Source organism: Nasonia vitripennis, chromosome 4 (genome assembly GCF_009193385.2).
Source record: "Nasonia vitripennis strain AsymCx chromosome 4, Nvit_psr_1.1, whole genome shotgun sequence".
Classification (NCBI taxonomy): Eukaryota; Metazoa; Arthropoda; class Insecta; order Hymenoptera; family Pteromalidae; genus Nasonia; species Nasonia vitripennis.
The window spans coordinates 33009062-33035254 of record NC_045760.1 but is presented as its reverse complement, the minus strand read 5'-3'; the positions used below and the strand labels follow the sequence as shown (position 1 = coordinate 33035254).

Sequence of the window (26193 nt, the reverse complement as noted above, 5' to 3'; positions counted from 1 at the left end):
CTCCCGACCGTATAGCCTGTGTGCTGAAGCAGCGCCACCGATGGAGAGAAGTACAATGTTTACACTCGGCTAAATATAATCGAGTTTGCATTTATACGAGGCGTTGTGACGCGCAGAATTTTTTCAACTGCTACGGCGAATAGTTGTTGCAAACTCCAACGATTCATCCAACACCTAAATATTATTAACCACGCCTTCGATACATCAATACTTGAAGCGCGCGCTAACTGTCGCATTCCGCGCAACTGGAATTTCTTTTCTCTTTTCGATTAGGAAATCTTCGACGCGATTGACCGAATCCGTAAAAGAATATATAGTCTATGATTACATTCTGCGTGCCGCGTGCGTGTCGTGCGAGCGCGCGGAGGTGCGGGATTCACTATATGTATACGTGTCAAATTGGGAAAGGCAATGATGAATCTTTGAAAAATTTGAATTTTATTTTATTCCTTTCTTTAAAATGTCTTTGGCGTCTGTTATACACGAATCGATACAAAATATAAATTATCATTGTTATTCAAATGTGGTAAACAGAAAAATCATTGTTGGTATATTGTAAACTAAGAAAAAACATTCATGTGATAATTATACGCATCATTGGAATGATTGTTGATATTGCAGGCTAAGATAAAAAGATAAAGTGCACTACAAAGGCGAAATCCCCTACTTTCAAAGATCGCCTTATCTGCAAAAATTTGTTGCATGTATCCAACATATTACACAGGCAAGGTAGTGCGATCTCTGAAATTAATATTTCGTTCCTGTAGTGTGGAAGCTGGCAGCTATATATATATATATATAGCAGACCTGTTGTTCATAAAATTGTCCAAGAAGCGCACCCTCGTACATAATAATCCGCTTAAACTCCTACAAATCTCGTTGTAACGCGTACAATAATTCCTATTACATATCTCGCTCCGGATACAAAAGATTCTACACTAATTATATTTCCCTTTTTTTCTGCACGCTGCGCACGCGGCCCAAATTATATATTATAATACAAGCAAAGCACTTTGATGATCTTTAACTTTTATAAATCTGCATAACGGAAGCTGACAATCGTATGAATGACCTGCTCTACGCCATGCTTAATTATTTTTTATACATTATCTTTATTATTTTAGAGACAGACTTTGTTTTTATTCAAAGCAACGGTTCAGAACATTTGATGGCAATAATTGCATGGAAAGAGGCGCAAAATCAACCGATATTACATCCCATTTCTACCGTTTAGGATTCACACACACGTTTGATAACTAAAATTACACATGTATGCAAGTGTACATAATGTGTCGACTCTGGCCAAGTAGTTTTATTTTCGTTTCAGAAACGGTAGAAAAATTTACAGCGAAGCAATATGTCTGTTAAAAAATTAATTGACAAGGTATGCATCGATTAAAAATTATAATCGCATGAATCGAACGTTAACGAAAATTTGCCAGCACTCATCAGCCAGCGGCGGCGGCAATATCAACTTGTCCATCTCTGATGATTCTGGTCGGATAATATGCGCGATCTCCGTCACGCGATTAGCGTTCATACATCGCAATATGTAGGCAGTGCGTGCGTCTCTTAATTATTATTATTTCTTTTTTTCATTTCACTCCCGATCTTAATACTCATTTGTCATTTTTCGCCATTTATTTTGAACATTTATTTCGCGCAATGGTTATGAACGCTGATGACGATGTCGTCTCGGGTGAGCAACCTGCTGTAGTGATTAGTAACTGGCCAAATCGGCGAAGGTTTGGTCCATCTCCTCGGCAATTGCTTTGTACTTACTGCGCTCGTTTATCAGCTCGTCTGTAAGTAACACACAGAGAAAAGAAGAGTTTTGTTAGTAGAGAAAGACTTTTTCGATGGACGATTTTTGTTATATTGCTATAAGGCGATGAAATTTGAGAAGAACAGAAATTAATAAGAAGAGCCTTGTATGTTACTGTTGATTATTAACCGAGAAACAATTTGAGAAACCAGAATAGTTATCAGGAGAATAATAGGCTCTACAACTGCATCAGAAAAATTATTTATTCGATCACATAATAAAATGAAAATGTATTATTTTGCAAAAAGGTTTTATTATACAAAATCACTGTGTAACTGCATAGTTATATAATTTACAATCGATATTTATTGTATTTCTATTTATCAATTGAATATTGGAAGCTTTATAGACGTCTTGGTTAAATCCGCTATAGGCGTACGGCGATAAATAATACAACGATACTAAGGTGAGCGGTGGGAGCGGGGAAACATAGAGGACTTAAGGAAAGTTGATGGGACGTGTGTGTGTGTGTGTGTGTGTGTGTGTGACAAATCACGCAAATTCGTGCTTATTGTTTGAATAATATAAGTTATATTCTTATTACAAGTGATAATAATAATAAACAGAATTTAGCGACGGTCGATGCCGCTCGGCACTGTTTGTTCATCGTATAATGATTTGTTATTTCTCTTGATTGTTCTCTTATTTTTTTGGCGATTGATGTGCATTGTGGCGATATACATGTTGATGTGTTTTCTTCTTCTCTCGTTGTTTTGTCGTCGTCTGCGTCGTCTGCGTCGGATGTCCGGAGAATAAACTCCGCAATGCTGCACACGCGAGGCTTAACCAACCAATTCGGTGAAAGTGAGATCCAAATCGTCGCAGATGTATTTGTACTTCTCCTTCTCGTGGACGAGTTCGTCTGTAAATCATTTTTCGTTTTGGGTTTTCTATGTTCCTTGAGTGACCCCCCCCATTACAATTATCAAAAGTTCATCTCATTTGTTTCGAGTAAGTTTATAATAAACTTCTCGCTCTCTAGTCTAACTAGAACAAGATTTTTTACCATGACTCTATATAAGCAATTGCAGGAGCGTTGGATTCTTGAGGGTACATATGAAACTTACTGATGTTAAAAAGATAGTAATGAAGCGAAAAGTGTAAAAGCGATTATTCTTTACGAAGCGTTAGTGTTGTTGAAGCTAGTAAATCTGATTTATACGCCGTAGAGCTCAAAGAATGCATTGTCCAGGCCATCGCCAACCTCTTTGTACTTCTCCTTCTCCGCCACCATTTCATCTGCAAGCAGGTGCGAATTTAACGTTTAATGGGATTAATCGAAGCGCCAAGCATGATTCAATTGAAAAGCGCAGGATTTAGCGAATTCTTTCAACTTTTGATAAAGATACCGATTTTTCCATTTGACAAGAAGCAGGACACTTGAGCATACATTTGTGTAAATATCAAGAACACTGTACTTACCTTGCAAAGTTCAACGGCCTTATGTTGATCCGCGCTTATGTTTTGTTAGTTTGTTTTTTAAGAAAGCGCCAAGTTTTACATTTGGATTCTTAATTTTTTGTTGTTGATGTATTAGTGCTAGACACATTGGTGTGGTGGATTGAGTTTCACAAAGGTTTCGTGTTAGTAAAGGACTCGAGCGACAATTTTACAGACTATTGTGTTAATGAATGAAAAAAAAACAACGAAAATAAAATAAAAACAAAACACACACTTGAAAATCAAAATATATATTATAAACATATTTATAATAGCAATATATATATAATTATAATATTACAATATTAGTGTTATGATTATTCCAATCGTTTATCTGTTTTATTAAGTAAATTAATAGACTAACGATATACTTCGGGGCTCTCGTCGTCGTCGCGTCAGACACTTTTAATTCATTCATTTGCAATTAAGCGATTTAGAAAATAACTATATAACGCGCACCGTTTTCCCTACTTTTGATCATGTATACAGCATTTGATCTGTACGTACTCGACGCTTTTCTTTGTCAAGTCGTACACAATATGCAACCCATTAACAGTGATACGCGCTTTCGTCTGAAGAAAAAACGATTGACGACATAAGCTTGTAAGAGCCAGGAAAAAGATATAGTACAAAAAAGCCCCGGAATCATTTTGTGCTTGTAACGGAATGACATTTTTAACTTTAAAACGTAGAAGAAAAAGTATAGCTTAATAGATTTTTGCCAATTACAGTATTATACGTTCTAGCACACGTTGGACTTAGTCGCGTAACGGAATGTTTGAATCAAAATTGGTTGGCGTTAAATTTTATATAAGCTCTGTACTTGCGCGATTGACTGCAAATTGCGCTCCCGACACACAGCTTTCAAACAGTTTGCGTTCTCTCGTTAATTTGAAACCTTTATCAATGGTCGAAATGCAGCAGAAGCGCGAATTCGTCCCGCGAAATCAATTATTATCAGTCCACCGCGTTATAGCCTTATTTAATCTTCGTAACAGACAGACGATTGATGGACTTATTATTTCTGAATATTACATTTCAAGCGATACTCGCACGCAATTATAGAGGCTAGCCGAGTGCAGGAATCTTCTTTATCGGCACATACAGTCTTGTACAAATTAAAAATTGCCCCATTTTCTTTTTTTATTGATTACGCGCAAATAGGAAGTCGAAAATTTTGTATAACGGAATTTATAGATCGAAAAGTAGCCGATGTTTAAAAATTTGAAAACTTGATTTTGTTAGATACAACATACATTTGGCCCATAAGGCACTGCAAGACAAGACTCGTCCACAGCCTCTCGCGCGCTACACAATAATCGATTCGAAATCACTTTAATCTAAAAATAACGCAAGTATTGCATGTTTTATTGCCTATAGTTTAATAATTTTCTATTTGTCCAGCGTCGCAAAAAGCAAGTTTCGCTCGAAATGCCAATACATAAAAAGGCAGTTTTTTTCTATTCACTCTACACAGATTCGGCTCTTAATAATTACCACGATACTTTACTTCTTTTTTGCGCATTGACCAAAAGCCATTTTTTTTTGTGGCGAAAACCAAGCAAAAATGCTTGCGAAACCGTTTTTATAATGCCTTATATAAATGTTGCGTATATAAAAAAGTCTAACTCACGATCGTTTGAATATTTACTTTTTTTGTTTGTCGGACGGTTAAGTTACGTTCTTTGTTTCATTAAGAATTTTTTAATCCTCAAATCAAGCGTCATTCGATTAATTCCGTTATTTGTGTGCGTGCACCAATCTGGCTGAAAAGTTTTTCTCGCTTTTGCGATCGTAGAGGATATGCGTAGCAGTAAATACTAAGCCTAAAGTTTGCAGTGTTTTTTTCTGTTTCGTATCCCTTATTTAGGTATTTTGCACCACAATGTAACAGACCACGGCAGGGATAATCGGGAACGTGTTTTACATGTTTTGGAGGTCATGCAGGGTCGCCTCCATCTCGTCCTGCAGCAATTTGTTTTTCTCTCTCTCGGCAACAAGGTCGTCTGTAAAGATTACTGGTTAGGGCCACTCTCGCGAAAAAAAAATCGTTATAAGAAAAGCGTAACTTTTACGTGCTCTCCTTTCTGTTAAAGTCTGTTTCACGTTAATCGTAAAAAAAGAAAACATCAAAAACTCAAAAACTAAACATCAAACAAACTGAGCTTTTTTAGCTAATGTGCGTATGCACACAAGTATAAAAATGCAATCGACTAGATCCTTTTTAATTAGTTTCAAATTTTTGCCAATTTTTTTGCAAATAATAATTTATCCATTTATAATTTGCATTTATGTGTCATAAAGGATCTAACGATATTACGGGATAAGCTTTTTAGTTGCAACAATAATGTATATTATTATGTAATCACATTAAGGTTCAAAATGCTGGAGCACTATAATGGGATTTCTGGTCAACTTACTCTTGTAGCGGATCGCGGTATTGAGAAATTACTATCGAATTCTATCTAGATTCTATTTTTATGATATCGCTGAGCGCATCAGTAGATGTAGGCTGATAATAAACTTAACTTATATTTTCGCGAGAGCGCAATCGCAGTTAACTAAAATTTTGGATTATCAGCGTATATCCTTGTGCACTTGTGCAGGAATAATTATAAAATAATTATTGCTACTATTGTTGTTGTTGTTCTGAAGAAATACACACCTTCGAGCCTGTCGACCTCCTTCTGGAGCTTCTGCACGGATCTCTCAGCGAACTCAGCACGAGCTTCAGCCTGTAAAACACGAATTGACTGTAATTCAAAACGATTCGCTAAGTTTGTATGAGATATAAATAGCTTGACTGCAAGGCAGGTATCAATTTTCATTTTTCATCTATCAAATTCCGTGAACGCAGAGTAGCTATTTGTACCTCATTTATAGTCTTTAAAAGTTGAATGAAAACTCGAAAAAAAAAAAATTATTAGCGTTATCTCGATCACACTTCCATGCACATTCTTGTATTGTAAAATAATGATATAGTTTGTTAATAGGATGTATTGGCGGCGTGTGTAATCAAAACTCGGCACACGCATGCTTCGTACCTGATAGCTCAACGCGCACAGTCAGATTTCCTCTTTACCTCTACAAGTTGCGCCAGTATCACGCGGTATTCGACTTTTGTATGCTGTTAATTTAATATCCCTCATCCTTTGAAATTTCTAAATTACTCGGCATGTTCGTTGATCGAATTCGAAAGTTTATTTAAAAAAAATATTACTAATAAAATCAAAAAAATTTGATTGGAGCATTTAACATTTGCTACTTTGCTGCAGTTGATGCTGCTGCTGCTGCTGACAACGAGTGCAGAACGACTCACCTCTTTCAACTGACTGTCCAGAATCTTAACTTGACCCTCGAAGGACTCCTCCCTCTGCGTGGCCTGCGCGCAGATCGTAGCAGTAACAGCGGGTTGTAAGCAAAACACACAAAGGCAAAAAACATTTTGTTTAGTTCAGAGCACAGAAGAAAATCCAGGCAAAAAGCATTATTATAATATCAAATTTCATATTGTCCACAACATGCAGACACTTGCCGGTCATACCGCGTATTAATAAACTCAAGGATATATTTTGCATTTGAATCGTTAAACGGGTATTTTGTTAGTGCGTATTATGAACATAGAGAGAGCGCGCGCGCGACAAACAAAAACAAAAAACAACAAAGGCACTCCCAAACGACGCGCGGCGACAATTGTTGTCTAACCTCCTTTAGACGGGTGGTCAGAGTTTTAATTTGGTTCTTGTATTCTTCCTCCCTTTGGTTTGCCTGTTTACAACATTTTATAACATTATTCTTCCGGCACATACGCAGCTTTTTACGCTGTCATTCGCGTCGTTAACGATTTTGTGTTCTATAATACCTGGCTCATTTTCAAATAAACCAAAATATTTCTCGAAACGTTCGCGTCATCAATTACACGCTTGTAGAAAAATAACGATTTTAACGCAGCGCTAAATCGCTATAATAAAGTCTATGCAAGAAACAAACAGTCCCATACCTTCTCTTCTGAGACCTCGAGAGACTTGAGGTTGTTGCCGACGACGCGCAGCTCCTCCTCCAGTTCGACGATTTTCCTAAAAAATAGAGACGAACATTGAGTATGGACGTTTTCGTTCAATCCTCGCTTACGAAACCGCGCGCACGGTAAATAAGGGTGCGACTCCGAAAAAGCCTCGCGGCAAAGCGTGACTCAATCGGCCAGCGGTTGCTTTTTTTCGCTTTGCTATTCCGGTCGCGCAATGGAGCTCCAAGCGAGCAGCTCTGAATCCTCCACTTTTTTTACCAAAAGCGCTTTTTGGGAACTACGAAAGAATTTCTAGCTGAGAAGTCAACGTTGACTCTATACGTACTGTCGGAGATTTCAGAGCTGTGTATAGCAAGGCGCTGCTTCCGCGAAAACTCGAAGAAAACCCCGTAAAATGTAATACGTGCAGCGGTATAAAAACATGCTAAAGGAGCTTGTGCTGCTAGCCGTGCAGGAGGGAAAAACTTACGTCTCGGACAGCTCAGCCTTCTCCTCGGCGCGTTCGAGGTCCTGTTCCATCATGACTAGCTTTCTGGCGGCCTGCGAGCAATAGCCAACACAAAAATCATGCTAAATGCCAATAACTGCAAGCCCGTGGATGGACTACATAATTTTTATTCGTCTGTATGATATATGGGACTGGCGGTGGCTAATTAAGTATGGGGGAGCAAATCAATATAGCAGAAAAACGCATGCTAAGGTTAAAGTCGTGTCGTCGGCCCTCTCGCTGGATCCTCCACTGCTGCAGCTGCGTCCTGCAATGCTCATCAGCTCTGATTTGCGCATAATCATTCGTCGGCGTAAAAAAATTAAAAAAAAAAAAAAATTAGTATCAACTAAAAAAAATTAAACACCACAACGGGGGTTATGCACGCTATCTAGCGGCTGAGGTGCGATAGCATAAAAGGATAAAAGTAAAACAGTGCTGCAGCGCGCGCGCAAACAAACACACACGCTTATAGAGGAGAGTATGATGCTTACGACTCGCCAGCCTCGGCACGCTCCTCGGCACGCTCCAGATCAGCTTCGACCATGGCCAATTTACGGGCGACCTACATTAAGGACATAACGAGTGTTGAACTATCACTGAATCTTCATCTTCGCCATCTCTCGTGAGATTACCTCCTCTTTTTTCGCGCGCACGTATGTCCGCCGCGTCGAGTTAATAATTGCGTCAAGAGAGAAACGAGCGATTCCGGCAGCAGCCGCAGCAGCAGAGTACCAATGCTTGTATGAACGTTTATCAACGCGATTTGATCGTGGATCAGTTTGCACTTATTATTGTCTATTAAACGATCGGCTGCTGCTGCTGCTGCTCAACTTCAATTTTAGTCGCAGAGGTATGCGCGACGGCATCCCCTGTGCGACAAGAGACTCGAAAACCGGTGAAATTAACGCCAGTTATGATACTGGACGACAATGCATAACTGTTGAGTTGCTTTAATCTCAGCTTTTGTTTAAACTCGGTTCTCTCTTCCTCTCGCTCGCTCTGAAGATGTATGCTCTGTACTTGTCTTGATATTTCGAAAGTGTACTTTGTTTGCCACAGATTACGACCGCGCAAGTGGTTAAAAACATACAGCCTCGAACGATCAATCAAAGAGAGGTATCAAAATTATAGATATAATTGTATTAACGGCAAAAACACTAGGACAAGACGTGCGTAAATGTGGAAATCCAAACGGCAATCGATTATGGTTAGTCGGATCACACTGCAATCGTCAGGAGTTACGCATGTAAGGCTCATAAAATAAATTGTTAATTTCGCTGCAATCGTCCAGCAGCAGACTTCAGCAGCGGTTAGTCAGCGATGCACATCAGAAACAAAAACCTCGAACTTCGTAAAATTTTTTTGTCCAGCTTTTCAAAGAGTTCTGTCTCCCTCTGTTAAAAAGCACACAAAAAATAAACTCGCATCTTAGCGCAAAGAATTCGTCACCGCGGTAATTTCAATTTGGAATCATCTCGAGTGTACACTTAGAAATCCTTAAGAGCCTTTGGGAGCATACATATAGTAGCAGGTATATTGCAGTATAACATGTAAATTAGAGCGGCAAACCTCGCATGCCAACTTTTGTCTTATAATTTACAGAGACTAAGGAAGCTTCATAAGCTTATCACAGAAAGGGCGATCGAATAACAAACTGTGTTATTTGGTCGGTGTCATCAGTGCAACGGATGATACGCAGAAGTGGGGATGCAGGGTTCGTCTCGATTCTCCACTTTTACTTTATTGATGTATACCTGTATCTATAGGCTCCCGTGGTAGGTCCTTAGGAACGCGTTCAAAAACTTTCGATTAAAAATGCGCACGAGTAATCCGGTGACCAATTCTCACTGGCGCTCAGTATGCGCCGAACGCGAGAGACATCGCGCGGTTACGTTGATTTTCCCAGCATACCCCATACGCGTGTAAGTGGGCTCTCGCCGCACGTGGATTCCGCTTATTGAGAATCTACGCGCGACGTCGCGTTCTTTCTTACTGTACTTTACTCGCTTAGCAACTACAGGAACAATGGGCAGTGCCGCTTTCGAAATAGTCAAAATCCAGACGTCAGACATTCAGCAGCAAACGTGTCTTAATTTTGAAAATTTCAAAAGCAGGCGATCCCTCTACTGTGTGCAATCTTTAACTTGCCTCTTGTTTCCCGGCCCCAAAACGATTCTGTGACCATCGATTTTGCGGAGTAGTGCGCACGAATGACGCGCGTTATAGTCAAAACGCAGAGCAGCCGAAACAGAAACACGGACAGTTCGCGCACAATGTTTTAATGAAACTACAGAGTTACTCGATTCTTCGGCACCGATTTTTCTAATAAAACAGTTTTTCACCCTTAACTCATTTTAAAAGTTTTACATCTATATACCCAATTAATAACCCGAAAATTCTTACAGCGTAGCACCATTTTCCTAAGCCCGTCATTACTTTACGATCTTTGCTTTTCTTTTTTATCACAACGTTTCTCGGTTAATATCACTCGCGCTTCTGGTATCATTTCCGCGCGAACAGCAGCGTGTATATACGTACACGGCAACGGAATAAACTTTTCGAGCACCAAACACTTTTTTTCATTTTTCCTTCTCTCTCCAGTGTCATCCGCTGCTGCTGCTGCTGCTGCTGCTCTAGAGGGGCAGCGGACTGACGAGAGAATTGCCATCAATAACAACCAACAAATTTCTGCACGTGTACGTACAAACATTTTTCTTATGTACACACAGAGCACCATCGCGATCGACAGCAGCAGAATACGCGTTAGCTGTCGTAATAATCGAAAACAAAAAAATTCTAACAAAAAGCGCGCGCGCGCTCGAATGACCGCGTAAATTGTAATGACAATAATTATAGTAATTAACTCCCACAGTTTGACACACAAATCAACATCTCTCGTTTTGTTATTATAGGCACTTTTTCATCTTTTTCAGCTTGACGCTCACTCTCTGTAGGCGCGCAGTCGTTCTGCTGACTATCGACTACTACTACTACTAGGAACCATCGTTGTTATTATCATTATTATTTTTCACAACAACAACAACACCACCACAAGCACTGGCAGCAGTTCCCGAAGGTTCGCAAACCTCATCGTATTTCTTGTCGGCCTCTTCTGCGAGGAAACGAGCTTCCTTCAGCTGATTTTCCAGGGCATCCATGCGCTCCTCGTCCGCCAAGCTGCGGTTCTCGAGGATCTTGCGGGCGCTTTATACGATAGAATAAAAATATTAATAAAATTCTAAGATATTAAAACTGCTTTTGTTATTCAGATGACTGCTCAGCTACGTACTGCGTGAAAATCGGCACCTAAAGTTTCTATACATTAGTTGCAGGATCGCAACGTCGATCGATTCGCGCGCCTCAATCGCAGCAATGTCAATGCGAGTAAATAGAGCCGTCGAGCAAGTTCTTGTGAGACTTGCAGTGTAATACTGTCGACCAGCGTTTATTGAAAAGTTTTCGAAAGCGGAGTGACGAATCGATCGACCAGCAACTGTGTGGGGTTGGGGGGGGGGGAGTGTACTGTGTTTTTTCTTATCGTTCGTTCTTATCGTGACGTTGGTAACCCACCTCTTCGTATTTTTTGTCCGCCTCCTCGGCAATAAGTTTGGCCTGCGCCAATTGCTGCTCCAGCGACGCCACCCGATCGTCTTCCATGTTTGTGCGATTTTCAAGAGCCTTGCGTATCCTGTTTTTTTTTTTTTTTTCAAAGATAAAGGCAATTGTTTTGGTTTCGGTAACGACGTTTTTGTGGATTGATAAATATGGTGGAATGAAAAAAAATGAGCTTGTTCAAGAATAGAAGTAGGATACGGTTTTCTTGTGTTCCTTGGCTACGCGACTTTTCGAGGAATTGCGAAGAAGGATTTTTCGCGAATAGCCTGTGTTTTGAGTGACCGTTTATTACACGAATAAAGTAAATTAAAGTATGTTTTTTCTCAATTCCAGAAACTTAAAGTAATGCTCGGTACAGGCTCATTGCTGCTGATGTTTGATACGACAGTGCGAGCTTTTTTATCATAGATAAATTAGACAGTTTCCAACGTCATCAAATTTATAAATAAATAAGAACACAGTGAATGACATTGCATCGCGATCAAGAGAGAAATTCGGAAATTATAATAATAAAGAGTTCAACCCAAAGGCTTTTCGAAATGGGAGAATAGGAAACGCTTATCAACTAAATCGACATACTAAATTCAAAAAATTGTTTAGTATTTTGCAACACCACTGTGACGGAGGGCACTCGTGTTGTGCGTTAAAAAATATATTAATAAAATTCAATCAAACAATTTTCTGGACTCTCAGCCTTAAAGTGCGGAGTCATCGCATCGCCTTGCGAAAAAAAGAGCAAACCCTCAAGAAACCGTTCTTCCCTACAACGCGCATAGTAAACGTTTATTAATATTCATAATGGTGTTATATATATTCATGAACACATTTTTTTTGCTTCGCGATGCATAAATAGATAATAGCTTCAAATACAAAATCACGATATATATTTGCTGACAATTCAAAGTTCCGCTATCGGCAAATTTTGCGCGAAGCTACGCAGGCGCGCAAGTATCACGCATGACTAAATCAGCTATAGTAGCTCATAGTGATACACAGTGCACGTCACACACGTCACGATCCTGGAATGCGAAGAAGAGATGCGATGACTCGCGCGAGCCTGCGAAGCGAGAAACCATATAAAGCACGTAGATGGGCAAACAATTAGTCGACAACTGCGCGCGGCGCACAGTTTACAATTGTGAGACTGATAAGAAGCCGCGATTCACTTTGCCCACCCAGACTTATGGCTTCTGCTGCAGTAACCGATGCTGCTGGGGAAATGAAGAAAACAGAGTTGCGTGTCTGCTGTCTGTCGACAGATCCGAGAAAATCTATCTTGATATTTTTTTTCATTTTAACCTCGTTGGTTACAATTGTTGTGAAAAACTGGCGAATCTAATTTTTTGCTTGATGTAATATGCCGATAAAGAGAATTTATTTATTGCGTAGGTCGCAATTCAGAGTTGCAGGTAATACATAAATGTTTACATCACGCACTAATAAGTGTTTAAGATGAATATACATGTACATGTAAAAGTTAAAATTTATGGACCGATGACTGTGAAAAAGCAACTAATGATAATCTCGGATCGTCGAAGCATTATAGATAAGATCGGAGCTTTACGACTTTTCCAATTAAACACAAATTTATGCTATAATATAACTTTGAAATTTGAGTGGAACGAGTGTGGATCAACATTTAAATCGTTTAAACAGAATATCCGCGCGAGCAGGCTTTTCAATTACAATGAAATATGTGCTTGTGGAAAAACAAATAAAATTGAATGATTGACTATTGATATCTATACTTGATTTACAGAAACTTCATTTATTGAAAAGTCGCAAGAGCTCTTTCCTACGTTCTTTCTTGCTATCCTGCGTACACACGAAAAGAATTAAAGCGAAAATTTCTCAACCTTGCTTTAATTCTTTTCCTCTGGCCCAACGGCAGCAGGGGCAGCAGATGATCACACATCTAATCTAGCAAAGAGAAAAGAAGAAGAAGAAGAACAATCTTGTCATCTAGGTACAGCTTACCGTTCGCTCTCATCGGCAGCCTGAGAGGCTTCGGCGAGCTTGGCGGTGGCAGTAGCCAAACGCTCCTCGGATCTCTCGAGGTCCTCCTCGAGCAGCTGGATGCGCCGGTTGAGAGCGGCAACCTCGGACTCAGCCTAAAACAATCGAGCAAACGCTTTCATTATTTTACTTTTCTTTCCTGTTTTATTATTATTTTATTGTTCCTATGATTCAGATTTTTTCGCGTAATTTCGTGGATGCATGCGATAACGTATGTTACGCACGTGTCGGTATTTTTAGAGCCGAATATCATTGACTGTAGCGCTTTGTTCGGCGAGACAGGAACTGTTGCGACTGGTATGGCAACTCTAGTGTGCGATTACAAATTTGCAAGTAAGTGCGGCGCGAGAAAGGAACATCATGAAAGGAAGCGCACATGACCAGAAAAAGGGGACCTATAGACTGCTGCAAAAGCTTGAGCCAGCTCGAGCAGTCGAAAATCGCGAGTAACGCGGAAATGGTGTAAACAATCGCTATCAACCAACTCTGCATGCGCATTCCATTCGCGCGCAGTATACAGAGCGAGGACTTGGTCATTAGATGAGATTTAAATGCTCTGAGTGCAAGTGGCGTTCAATTAACGCGATTGAAAGCAGCGCGGCCGGCAGCAGCACGTTATACTGCGCAACGGCCGCACGAGCTCAATCGGCCATGCCCCACTGGCGCGCGCACTCTTCTAACGCACAAGAGCGGACCGCTAGCGTAACGCGCTTCCTCCTTCTCCGCTATTACTCCCTTATTGTATTTATCCAATATGTCGTACGTGTATGCGTAAGAATCGATCGAAATAAACTTCAAGTCAGCAGCAGCAGAGGTAGCTGTACGACTCGATTGTGACGAGCGCATTATAGTGAAAGCAAGTCGGATACAAAGCAGTAAAAACGCGCGCGGGGACGTTTAAAAATAAATCTACACACATAGATCAATAGGAGTGCATGCGTAATGCGTACACCGCGCATCCTTTGCCGAGATCCCATGAAATCGGTAACGCTAACAACCGCAAAATGTATCTCGTGGCCAGGCAGCAGTAAGTATAGTCGTTGCTCAAAACAACGAGCCGCATTTATTCATATCACCGAAAGTCTGCAAGCTCTCAGCCCTAATTGAAGTTTTACGAGAAAATCGACGAGTTATTTTGTACGCTCATTAGGCGCGAGAGGAGAGGCCGGCGGCCTTTCTATCTGCACGCACCATCGATTTTTTCGACTCCGGATATCCGCACGCGCGCGTATATAGAGCTCTGTTCCCATCCTTGGTCGCGACACTCGCCTGCGAGCGGTTCGAGTTTTCTTTTTTTTGCCCACCCTCCCATACTGGTCCCGCACGCGCATCGTTACGCGCGGTAAAAAGACGAGCTCTGTGTATTTGAATACATATTATGGGTAGGTCTCCCCCCCCCCCCCCACCCATTCCTACCGCGCGCCAGGTTTTATCCATTCCACTCGTGTCGCGTGCATCAAACGATGAAATGTCATGAAGAAGAATGTTTTATCGCTGGACAGAAATGCATCGCAAGCGAGCGATAAAGAGCGCTCCTCTACTCTATAACGGAAAGCGGTGTTATACGTGGGTGTGACTCAACGCGTCGCGCTTCCTCCCTCTCCTCCTCTAGACCGCGTGTGCAAGGCCTTGTGGCCTATAGAGCTGCTACAAAACCTATGCGATTTAATGGAATCTGGTATGAGTGAGTCGGACTGAGTACCGGAACACTAACAGTCGCACGCTCGCATCGATTAGGGACGATTGTATTATACGGAGACTGCAGCAGCAGCAGGCAGGTGCACACTTTATTTGGGCACGTGAAGCTTTGCAAGTTTGATTACGAATTTAGCTGTCGTCGGTCTGTGCCTTTGTTATTTCAATACCAAATTCATATCTCGTAACTTTAAAGGCGAAAGTTTTTTACATTCATCCAACTGTGGAATACAAGTCATTGGCGGTCAAAGCCAGTCAAAACGCGTATTTTTTTGTTCTCGTTATCAATTTGAAACCTTTTCCTCTCCTACGCGATAAAGACAGCGCACCATCACAGGGCCTTTTTTCATTGTCTTCTTCCTTGCGCGCGATACCTATTGTTCTTGCCACGACGAAGAGGTAGAACAAAATTGCTTCGTCCTTGACGAGTAAAAAAAAGACCACGCATGCCCTTCCTCGTAAAAAACTTGCATCTTGATGTGCAGCAGCGGACGTTGAGAGAGAGAGAGAGAGAGACGGGGAACAGTGCCTTATAAGCATATTGAATTAAAGTCGCTGCTATGCACGACGCGGCAGAGGGAACACATTACTGCTGTATAAGAGCATCGCGAGACACGGGGGCCAAGACTTTTTTTAATTACAGCGCGGACAAGTGAACATTGCGACGATTGTCAACCCCAGAGCGCAAATGGGAGCTCGCGAGTGACTCTCGTTATACTCGAGGCTCTCTATAGGTATTATTGTCGATCCTTCCCGCGAGTGCTAATGACTCATGCCCGTGTGCCGAAAAAGCGTGACAAAACTCATAATAGTCGGCGCGGCGCGCGGTCTGATGCCCGGAATTCTTTATACATGCGTGACACGCATCGCATTACCGTGTACTACACAATATGTGCGCGAACAAAGCGCTTTTTTCAACCAGCCTAGTTTAGAGTGGAATTTTTTCTTTCCTCTTTTTTCTTTCTTTGTCGCAACGAAATTTGACCAAGCGTTCATAAGTATAGAATCAAAAGTTGGATGATTGAGTCGCAACTTCTTTTATCGCGACAATTGAGAAAAGGTTTGCATGAACTGACAAGAAATTTCGCGCATAACGGTCGTAAAGCGTGCTAGAATGCCTTTCCGCACGTAGCAAATGTAACGTGAAACTTTACAAATATATAAAATATATATATAAACGGCGCACCGTAAACGCTATTTTTATCGGCCGTCAATTTGTATATGTAAGCCGTGTAACCATGTACAGTGACCCGATCAATAGCGAATCACCCCCACAGAGCGAGAATATCCCCCGCACGCGAAACAGCGACGACACACATCTGTTCAGTTGGTCCGACGGGCGCGCTCCTCGGTTTTTCGAAAGTCCGCCGCGGCCGCCAGGGAAGGAAGAAAAAGGAGATAAGAGAGCGCCGCTCTCTCGCACTGTAACCGCTTTTAATAAAATCCAGAAGAACGGCGTTAGCGCGGCATCAGCGCCATCGATCGCTCCAGTTCGCGAAAGAGAACGCTGTACGGAGAGAGAGAGAGAGAGAGAGAGAGAGAGAGAGAGAGAGAGAGAAAACATGCTGTGCGAAGGTGTGAGTCACAAGTCGACAATGATGGTGATGAGACTCGAGTGATTTCTCGACTCGACTCGCGGCTTCGAATAGCGCCGTCACAGTCAGACGTTGGTGTACAAGGATTTTTGAGAGATCGGAAAGTGTATGATTCACTGCAGGCGATGAACGCCAGAATTAGAAGCGGAGTAATTGTTTTTTGAGTGGCTGTTGAGAAAAGCTGAGCTAATTGCTCAACGCGCGTCTGCTTTTTTGCCGTTAGAAAGTGCCGAGAATTTAGAGCGAGTAATTAAATAATGAAAATCGGGAGAGAAATACAAACCAAAGAACCTGAGTAATTAGTAAGGATCATCCGACTAATGCTTGCATTAGCGTCGGTTAAAGATCGGCTAAACGTTTTGTAGCACTTTTCTTTTCTTATCTCTCCCCCTCTCGCGCGCCCGCAAGTACAGAGAACAAAACAAGTGACTATATTCGCGTAGATAAGCAGTTACTCACCCCCCCCCCCCTCTGCCAACCACCTCTTTCTCTAACTTACGTACGCTTACAACCCTCCTGCAATGAGGAATACAAAAATTAGCGTGACTCCCGCGCTCTCTTCGTCTCCGAGCGCGGTTAGCAACAAATCGCAATCGATAACAGTCCCCTCCTCCCTCACTATCTCGCGCGCTCTCTCTCTCTCTCTCTCTCTCTCTCTCTCTCTCTCTCTCTCGCTCTCTCTCGCTCTCTCGCTCTATCCCGACATTAAAAATATCTATTACCACGCATTTCCTCGACGGCTACAATCGCGTGCACGCGACGAGTCTCGCATCGATCGACGGTACACAAGTACAGTGAGCCCGAGCACACGAAGCACACAACAGGAGAAAGAGATCGGCGCCGGCAGCCGCAACAGCAGCAGCTCAGGTTCAAGAACGCACGCGTACGGTTTTTTTCCTCGGCGCTGCTGCTGCTGCTGCATCGTCGGAGAGGAAGCGGCATACAGGTATGCGAGCGAGTCGCGATCCGACCGAGTTGCTGGAGTAGTTCTCGGCTTCTCCTTTTATGTAGCTACGGAGCACTTTGAGAATGTGATATGACGCGATGCTTGTGCTCTATTTCGAGTGCTTCGAGACAAAAGTATCGTATTTATCAGAAGCCTCTATGTGACAATCGATACTTGGGCACAGGTGCAAAAAGGCCGACACTCGCCGATTCGGAGGAATAATCTCTCCACACAGATATAGGCTACTCCAGCAGTCCGCCGAGGAGACCGTCAGACCGGAGAGCAGAGGCAAAGCTTATAGGTACGTTCGCGTGACGCGGCTCCGAGGAAAGCTGACGTCCCGGCGGTCAGGAGGCAGGTCAAGCGGCGTCTCCCCCCGTGCCCCGTGCCTGCGAAAATCCGCCGAATTTCCTCTCCGGAGACTAGCTGCCAAGAACATGTGCGTGTACGCGATATTACGTGTGGCAGCGCGGAATGATTCACCCGCACGCACAGTCGCACAAGTCGAGAAGAGTATGGACATGGAGCGAGAGCGCGGCAGCTCGCCATAACCTAAATCGATCGGCCGCGGCGGCCTACACCCACTAGTGACGTGTTTGGGGAAGATGAAGCGCGCACGCACACACACACACAGGTATGGAGAGGCAGAGAGAGAGACAGCGGGAGAGAGAGAGAGAGAGACCGGTGCGTAGGTGTGTAGCATCGATATAACGACTCACTTCCTCGCGTCGGAGCACCTCGACCTGGAGCCGCTTGTGGTAATCCTCGCACTCGTCCTTGTACTTCTCCATCTCCTCCTTGGTTTGGCGCATCTTCTTCTTCAGAACGTCCAGCAGCGTGCCCTGCACTTGGCTCGACATCTTCTCTGCTGTTCTGTGCGTGTGTCTTATCAACTCGACTCGAAAAACGACAGGCTGCACAAGCTGCCTCTTCTTCGGGCTCTCTGCGTATGAAACGCACTCGTTCAAGCACAAACACACGACGCGGCGGTGAAAAAACGGCTCGAGTGCGATGCCTCCGCGGATCGAGTTAGTTCGTTCGGTCGCGACCACTGACTGCTGTGCTCTCGCTCGTTCTCTCTCTCTCTCTCTCTCTCTCTCTCTCTCTCTCTCTCTCTCTCACTCCTCTCTCTCCGCTCGGCGCTTGTGCTGCTCTCCGCTCGCTTATAGGTACTTTCTGTCCCTGTCGCTCTGCAGAAGCGCGTACGTGGGCCCGTCCTTGTCGCGGCTCGCGGCAAGCGCGTTTCAAGATGGCCGAGTGAGCGAGAGAGAGAGAGAGAGAGGCTCAGCCACTGGACAGAGTCAGCACACTCGCAGTGTGTCTAAAGCAGGCTAAAGGGGAGCGAACAACGCATGCGCAAAGGACTAGAGACTGTACATACTATACATACGTATACGCCGTGTGCGTTATGGGTGTAGGCCAGGCCACCTGCGCTGCTGCTACACGGTGTGGTGCGTGGCTTTTATTTTGTTAAACTGTTTTTCTCGCACATGTGTGGCTGTGCACGGGAGAGCCGGGCGCGATACTTAATTATGCAGCTAATTCGATTGATCGGTCGGAGGGGCTTTTTGAATGAGAGTTTTGGATCGAGCTCAACCGCGCGGTGTAGTAAGTACTTATACGTTATGAACGCACGATCAAATTTGATTGGGTGCGTTCGATAAGGGTATAATGCTTATGCAATCGAGAATTTTATTTGGCATTGGATGTAGTAAGTATAACAGCAGATAGACCAAGAGTATAACACAAAAACAAAATAGACGCATTACTTGTTACAATATTGGGTGCGGTTCACGCAATTGTGCAGGCGAGGAAAAACCGGAGTAGTTGATAATCGAAATTGGCGCCAAGTGCTCGGCGGACAAAAGTTGGATTAACTTTTTTCCCTTCAACTGCATAGTCGTGTAATAAATTGATCAGCAATAAATGCTGTTCCGTCACCGAATTTCTCTCCCAAGCAATGCATGAGAAGACGGAAAAACTTTCACAGGTCATTATAACTATATATATATAAAGCCAGCAACGCGTCTATAATATAACATATGCCCACCCCGCGAGCAATCAAGTACTACTTAACGCGCATGAAATTAAGTACGGAGCAACAGCACAAGGTAAAATAACAGCTATCGCGCGGAGACGACAGTGTGGAGACCGCGTGACGTTTGAGCTCCAAAAATCGTCGCACGGGCCAGATGCAGAAAAAGGATTGTTAAGTGAAATAAAAAGAGAACGATCCTTTGAGTTAGGAGGGGATCGATTGGTCGCTACCGGTAATGTCGCTGAAGCCTGTCTTTATAGTCGACTCTCACGGCCGGCGCGAGGATAATAATGGAAAGCCCGGAAATAGCGCGCCCAGCCTACAGCAGCCTATACTATGACTCTTGTTGAATCGACAGAGAGACGAGAGAGCCGCTCCGTTCCGGTTTTCTGTTCGCAGGTTGCGTGCGCGCCCGGGATCTGATGACGACGATAAATAAAAAAAGTGCTTACTTTATTTGTGTTTCCGCAGAAAGGGGGAAGGGGAGATTATTCGGCCGGAAATCGATGCGCGTTTACGGTCCATTCTGCACAGGAGTTACGTTATTCATTTGGCTTTATATTGATGTGTTTATAAGAGACTGTCCGGTTGTCTGTACCGTTTGATCGACTGGAAAGTTTGTATTAAATTCGCAAATTGAAAAAGTTTCGATGACATTAAAAGCTTCGGTATATTTAATAAAATTACAAAATTATAATATTGTATGGCCAATGCATGAATCTAAAGATTGGTGAAGATACAAATAATTGAAATAAACAATACTCGTGTATGAAGAGGTAGCACAAGTTTTATAATTTTATTTCAAAGTGCGGCATTGAGAAGACTTTGGATTTTTTTATCACAAGATAAAAAGTTTATAGGCCTCTAAGATACTTTTGTGTAGTCTTGGAAGATGCATTAGCCATGATAAGATAGTGTTTTATCGATAATGATGAACTGAATCCATTATTGAAGTAATCCATATTGAATTTATTGAAAACCACAACAGCTTGCATGATATTTGAATATGTAAAATGTATGGAATGCAAAATAAAAATTTATCAATAAGGTGAAAATGAAATCATGAAGTATAACGCAAGGAATTTTTTAGCATAAAAAATAAGATTGGCAAGGAGGAGTGAATAAAACTTTTTTCCATTGGGAAATTGTTGCAGCAATGTTGAATCGCGAGATATTTCCCAGTAAACAAATATAAACAATGATGCCAAGAATGTGCAGCAAAACTGTTATTGGAGAAATAAAATAAACATGTAAACAGGAAAACATTTTGCTTTGATGCCTAAGATTAAGCAGTTGTGCTTGCGCAATACCTTTATCCCATTGAAATCAAACTTGGGCGTGCGGATAGCAGTCAAACGAAAGTATTTATAGAATGTTGGCAATACTACGTCATACTTGGTAACTTTTGCCTGTTGCTTGTTGAACTAAAACAAGCACTGTGTTTAAAATAAAATTCCCTACGTTTTTGCAAGAGCAAAAAATAAGCAGAGATTATCTTTTAAGAGCATTGCGATAACTGTAGTTCTCCAGCTTGATACGAAGAAACTCAATTCAGCGCAATTCAGGCTAGATGGAATGAGGCTCGCGAATGAGATGTAACTAAAAGAGATTATTAAATTTTGCTTCGTTGTAGCAATACAGTACATTAAAGTTAAATCAAGAGAAAGCATATCTGCATGATTTTTCTTTCAAAAAGTCTAGCACACTAGTACCGAGGTGTGCTACCCTAAATAATCACCTGCTAACATACTGCTGATCTCTAGACCAAAATACTGACCCTTTTCAGCTGATTGCCCATAATATTTTGCAACTCGTTCCTTATCAGACTGAACTTGATCATGGTATCGCTGGAGAATATGGAGCAGCCAAACGCCAGGCCAGGATAGTCAGCGCAACGTTTTCTTCTCCTAGCTTCTCTCGCAGCCTGCACTTCGGTCTGTTCGCTGGAGCAGCGAAGCTTAGCCAGCTCGGCTATCTCCGGATCCTCCTCGAGCGTGAGAGACTCCTCGTCCGAATTGCCATCACCCCGAGCTCTTGCGTCCGCGTGCTCGAGCTCGGGGCTGTCGCCCAGGTAATCGTCCTCCTCATCGGAGAAGTGCTTGCTGAGCAGATCTAGTTTGCTGCTTGCTGCCTGCGCATCGTCATCCAGCTGACCACACTGCGCGGGTCTTTGATCCTGGATGACGATTAGTTCGCCGCTACTATCACAGTTGGACTTGTCGGCCGAGGGCCGCGAGGCCCCAGGAATTCGCCTGGGCGAGCCCAGCAGCAGGTCGAGGTTGAGGTTAGGTCCGGCCTGTAGCCTGCTGTTGGGGCTCTCCTGCTGCTGCTGCTGCTGAGCAGCGCAGGATTGCTTGCTGTTGATTGCGCTGGCATCATTCGTAACCCCGACAGGGCCACACTGCGCGGGTCCTCTGTCGGGGGCCGAGGAGTTTGGGGTCAAGGAGGAGCTGCTGCTCACTACTGTCTGCTGCTGCTGCTGCTGCTGCTGCAGGTCCAGACGACGTCTCGTCGCGTGCCGCGGGTGATGCTGGTGCCCGCGACGTCTGGTCGTCGTCGACAGTACGGGCGGCTGCTCCATGTGTGCAGACCGGGATGCTCCTGTGCTGCGTGAAATTCCGTTCGGGCGCTGACTCGCTATCTCTCCCTCTCGAGACTGATTTGATTTCCCTTTCACGCTGTCATCGCGGACTCGCTAAGTCGCTAACTCGCTACTACTGCGCTCGCTCGCATTCTGCAGTTCCGCATACTCATTGCTCTCGCACGACGACCGTCCTCCGTAGAGGTTAGGTTCTCGCTGCGCGCAGCATCCCCGCTCGCGCGAGAGTCGAGGATCGCGGTGCAGGATAAACAGCCTCTGGCCCTGCGCGATGTTCAGCAGCAGCTGTTGTTGTTGTCGTCCTGCTGCTGCTGCTGCTGCTGCTGCTGCTGCTGCCGCGGCAGGGAGGATGAGTCGACGGAGACGGCAAGGAGCGCCATGTTGGCCTGAACTGCCGACCGCGCGGCGCGACGGACACGCCGCACACGCCCCGCGGCTCTGCAGAGAGTCGGCGCGATTGGCGCGAGATGACGCGGGCAGCGCGCGCCTGCGCCGCGGATCGGCCTCGCCGCGCGGGAAGCTTCGAAGGCGGCCGGTGCGGTGCAGAGCCCGCGCGACGGAAAACTGGGCCGATGGAATTGGGCTGTGCCGAGTGCGTATGCGATGAGCTTGGTGCGCGCGGCACGACTGCGGATCGCCCGGCGAAGGAGACTTGGATAGCTACGCCTGAGCTACGCGCAAAATCGGGGGAGAGAGAGGAGGAGGCGTCGAGGCGAAGGTCGTTTCCGAGACGTCGGATACGAATTTGGACGACGACCGCGCGCTCGCCTGTGCGCTCGCTCCGCCTCGACTTCCTTCTCTGCGCGCGCTGCTGCTGAAGCTTTATCGCTCTCGTTCTCGGTTTGTACAACTGTGCCACTCGGTTGGTAGCTATGGGCTCAGTCGTACGGTAAGACGATACCGGCTGGCAGTAGCGAGTCGCGGCGTCGTGACATTCTCTCTTATGTCTATGGTCGTACACGGCAAGATATCGAGGCTCGCACAGTGTGTATAAACAACTGCCGAAGCTCGCGCGCGCTGTATTTGTGTATTATTTGTGTATACGCCCTGCGCGGTGTAAGGTTCTTTGTCGTCGGCTGTTTTGCAAACGGTTTTCGCTCCTGCTGCTCGGCATGCGCCGACGCTGCACGTTGCGAGGTCGCAATCGACATTGATATTCAGGTCGAATCGGTGTCGGGTGTAATTAGTATCGCGACGCGACTCGCTGATTCGGCGAAAAGAAAGAGAGAAGCGAACTCACGTTCTGGAGGGCCTTGTCCTTCTCCTCGAGCTTGGCGTTGACCTGCATGAGCGCCTCCTGGGTCTGGTCGAGCTCATTTTCGATGGTCTGGATCTTCTTCTGGAGTGCGCGGGCCTCCTCCTCGGCCTGCAGATCGCAGAGGAGAAATGGTTAAAGCACTGGCGGGTGGCGCAACCGCGAGCGGAAACTGCCTTGCTTATTTATTGTCGATAGTGGTGTTTGCGAACCGAAACTTTGGAAACGTACCTTTTCAGCGCGCGCGTTGGCGTCGCGGGCTTGCTGTTCGCAAAGCAATGCGCGGTCCATCGCATTGTCCTTCTCCAGCTTCATTCCCTGCATCTTCTTCTTGATCGCGTCCATGTTGCTGGCTTTTTTTCTCTCCTACGGGCGACAAACTGCAACACAAGCGAGACGTGCCACTGTACCGTAATCTCTCTCTCTCTCTCTCTCTCTGAATTCTCCTTAAATTCGAGTATACAAGTCGCAACTCACGCAAGAAAGTTGTTATGAAAGTCGCGGCAAGGGAGTCGAGCCATTAATTATGATTCAATGCAGACGCTCGCGCGGGCCCCCCGTTTACAAAGTCCTTGCGTTCTGGATCTCTCAGTCTTAAAATATCCGCTGTTGCGCAGCGGAGTTCGACAACTGACGCAAATATTTTCTCAGTTGCTGCTGACTAACAAGTAATTCGACGCGTTTAAATCCTTTGAAATCCTATTGCGATTTTAGTTTACCTAAACTCCTCTCCTTTTCTCCCGCTTCCCGAAGAGTGTATAATTAGTATAAGCGACCGGCTGCTTGAACGCGCGCGAGCTTTATTTATAGCGGAAGGTCTGAGCTGCCGACGACGATCAGCCTGGACACCAAGTCGAGGAATAGCCCATAGGTGGGTGCGTTGCTGTGCTGGCCGCTCCAGTTTCGAGGTGCAATCGAGACGGGATTTTTTATTTTTAACGGGCGCCGAGAACTCTCATGTCGGAATAACGAAAGCTCCGCCTCGCTGCTATTATAACGCGCTGACATAATGATCCGACAGACGTGGCCGGTTAATTTCAAACATTCCGCAGGCCTGATGGAATCGGCTTGCAATCCTCGGAGCGAAAAAATCTGCCAGCGAGCCTCCTCGTCATGCGACAATCATCGGTCAGCATTATCGCAGCCGAGAAAAATAAACATCGAAACCCGATCCTCCGTACGTAAATAACGCGTTCCGCCGGCGCTTTTCTGCGGCCAAATCGAAGGCAGAAAAAGAAAATTAGAATGAAGCAGCGGCGCTGGCGGAAAGGGATATTTTTACACGCGCGCGCGCAGATGAGGAAGAGGGGAAGAGAGCGGAGGAGGCTGCTGCTATGACTACTACTTCTTCTTCGGACCATTTCGGGTGAGCGCGGTGTCCTCTTACATTCGCCCCGGAAAAATCTGCTGCCGACGAGCTTTTGCAGAAATCGGACTTGCTGCTTCTTGGCCCCTCTTCGCCGCTCGAGCGCTGCACAGAAGTCGAAGCCGCGATTGCGTATTCTCGAACTTTCGCGTAATTACTTTGCAGCTGCATAGCTAGATATTCCGAAGACGGCCGGCGGGGTGTAGAGTTTCCGCGCCAAGTATGCAGGGTGCTCGTTTATTTTTAAATGCGCGAGCCGATCGATCGGTTTTCCGAAAACTACTTGGGTTTATTTGCGATGAGCGCCCGATTTTCGAAACTAGCAATGACGGTGTGATAGCAGCCGCGCGCGCTGCAGCCGTCCGCGCACAATACCGATTTCAGCAACTAAGAGCCTTTTTCCTTTTGGCACCGAAACGGGGTTAAGGCTTCTGCTACGAGGACTCGAGAATAAATCGCAACAACCAAATTCCACCATCGCATACCGATCTCTCTCGCTCTCGCACTATGTAAACAGCAGCGGCACACAGCGTCGCTGAAAATGTCCGATACCCAAGCACACTTGCCTTGCTCTGCTGATCCGCGGTGTACCTCGCACACGTGTTCGCCGTCGAACGTCGGAATCTCACTCTGCCGAATTTTCATGCGGCTCTCGGAGTCGAGGCGCATGAAACGGAGGGAGAGAGAGAGAGAGAGAGAGAGGATCGCTAAAAATAACCGGCAGGCGAGCGCCCTCATCGCGGTCCACGAAGAATCCAAAAAAGACCAGATGTAGCTACCGTAGGATCTTGCGCGCGCACCGAAAGAAACGCACGTATCGGTGTTTGAAAATCGTTATCGCGTTCGTACGTTTAATTGCACCTCTCTCTCTCTCTCTCTCTCTCTCTCTCTCTCTCTCTCTCTCTCTCTCTTTCTCCCTCGGGGGCAGCTCATAAAGCTAATCACGCGGTGGCTACTCACGTTTCGAGTCAAAGTGGAGCGTCGTGCGCGTGTGTGTGTGGCAGCAGCAGCAGCAGCAGCAGTCCCCCGTTGACGTTGTCGGTGCGCGCTCAACTGGCGAGTTAACCGCGACTGGCTGAGACGTCGTGCGGCCGAAAAGCTCGCGACGCTCTCCCACCTTTGCCTTGGGAGAGGGTGTGAGCCGCGAGGCTCCGAGAGAGAGAGAGAGAGACAGAGAGAGAGAGAGAGTTTCTTCGTCCTTCGCTTCGTCTCTCTCGCACTCGCGCCGCTATATCGGTGTGATACCCCACGTCTCGCGCTTTTCTGCGACGCCGTTCAGAATGTGC

The 26193-nt window shown here is 44.8% G+C and overlaps 1 protein-coding gene across 50 annotated transcripts; it reads right to left on the bottom strand.

Annotated features, from left to right (window-relative positions):
• Positions 1-426: 426 nt before the first annotated feature.
• Tm1 (tropomyosin 1) lies at positions 427-26193 on the bottom strand. 50 transcript variants are annotated; one of them, XM_008216314.4, is made up of 10 exons: positions 25868-26193; positions 23773-23921; positions 23527-23652; positions 13375-13508; positions 10869-10986; positions 8274-8344; positions 7266-7341; positions 6971-7033; positions 5931-6000; positions 427-1803 (listed from the first exon to the last, which is right to left on the bottom strand). In XM_008216314.4, the coding sequence occupies exons 2-10, from the start codon at positions 23884-23886 to the stop codon at positions 1721-1723; spliced, it is 855 nt and encodes a 284-aa protein (XP_008214536.1). In that variant the 5' UTR covers positions 23887-23921; positions 25868-26193; the 3' UTR covers positions 427-1720. The 50 variants fall into 50 exon arrangements, 46 of the variants coding, with proteins under 46 accessions (XP_008214536.1, XP_032454672.1, XP_031786093.1 ...); XM_031930244.2 differs by lacking the exons at positions 427-1803; positions 10869-10986 and adding exons at positions 2011-3064; positions 11353-11470 and having other exon boundaries at positions 25868-26032; XM_031930245.2 differs by lacking the exons at positions 427-1803; positions 8274-8344; positions 10869-10986 and adding exons at positions 2011-3064; positions 7762-7832; positions 11353-11470 and having other exon boundaries at positions 25868-26032.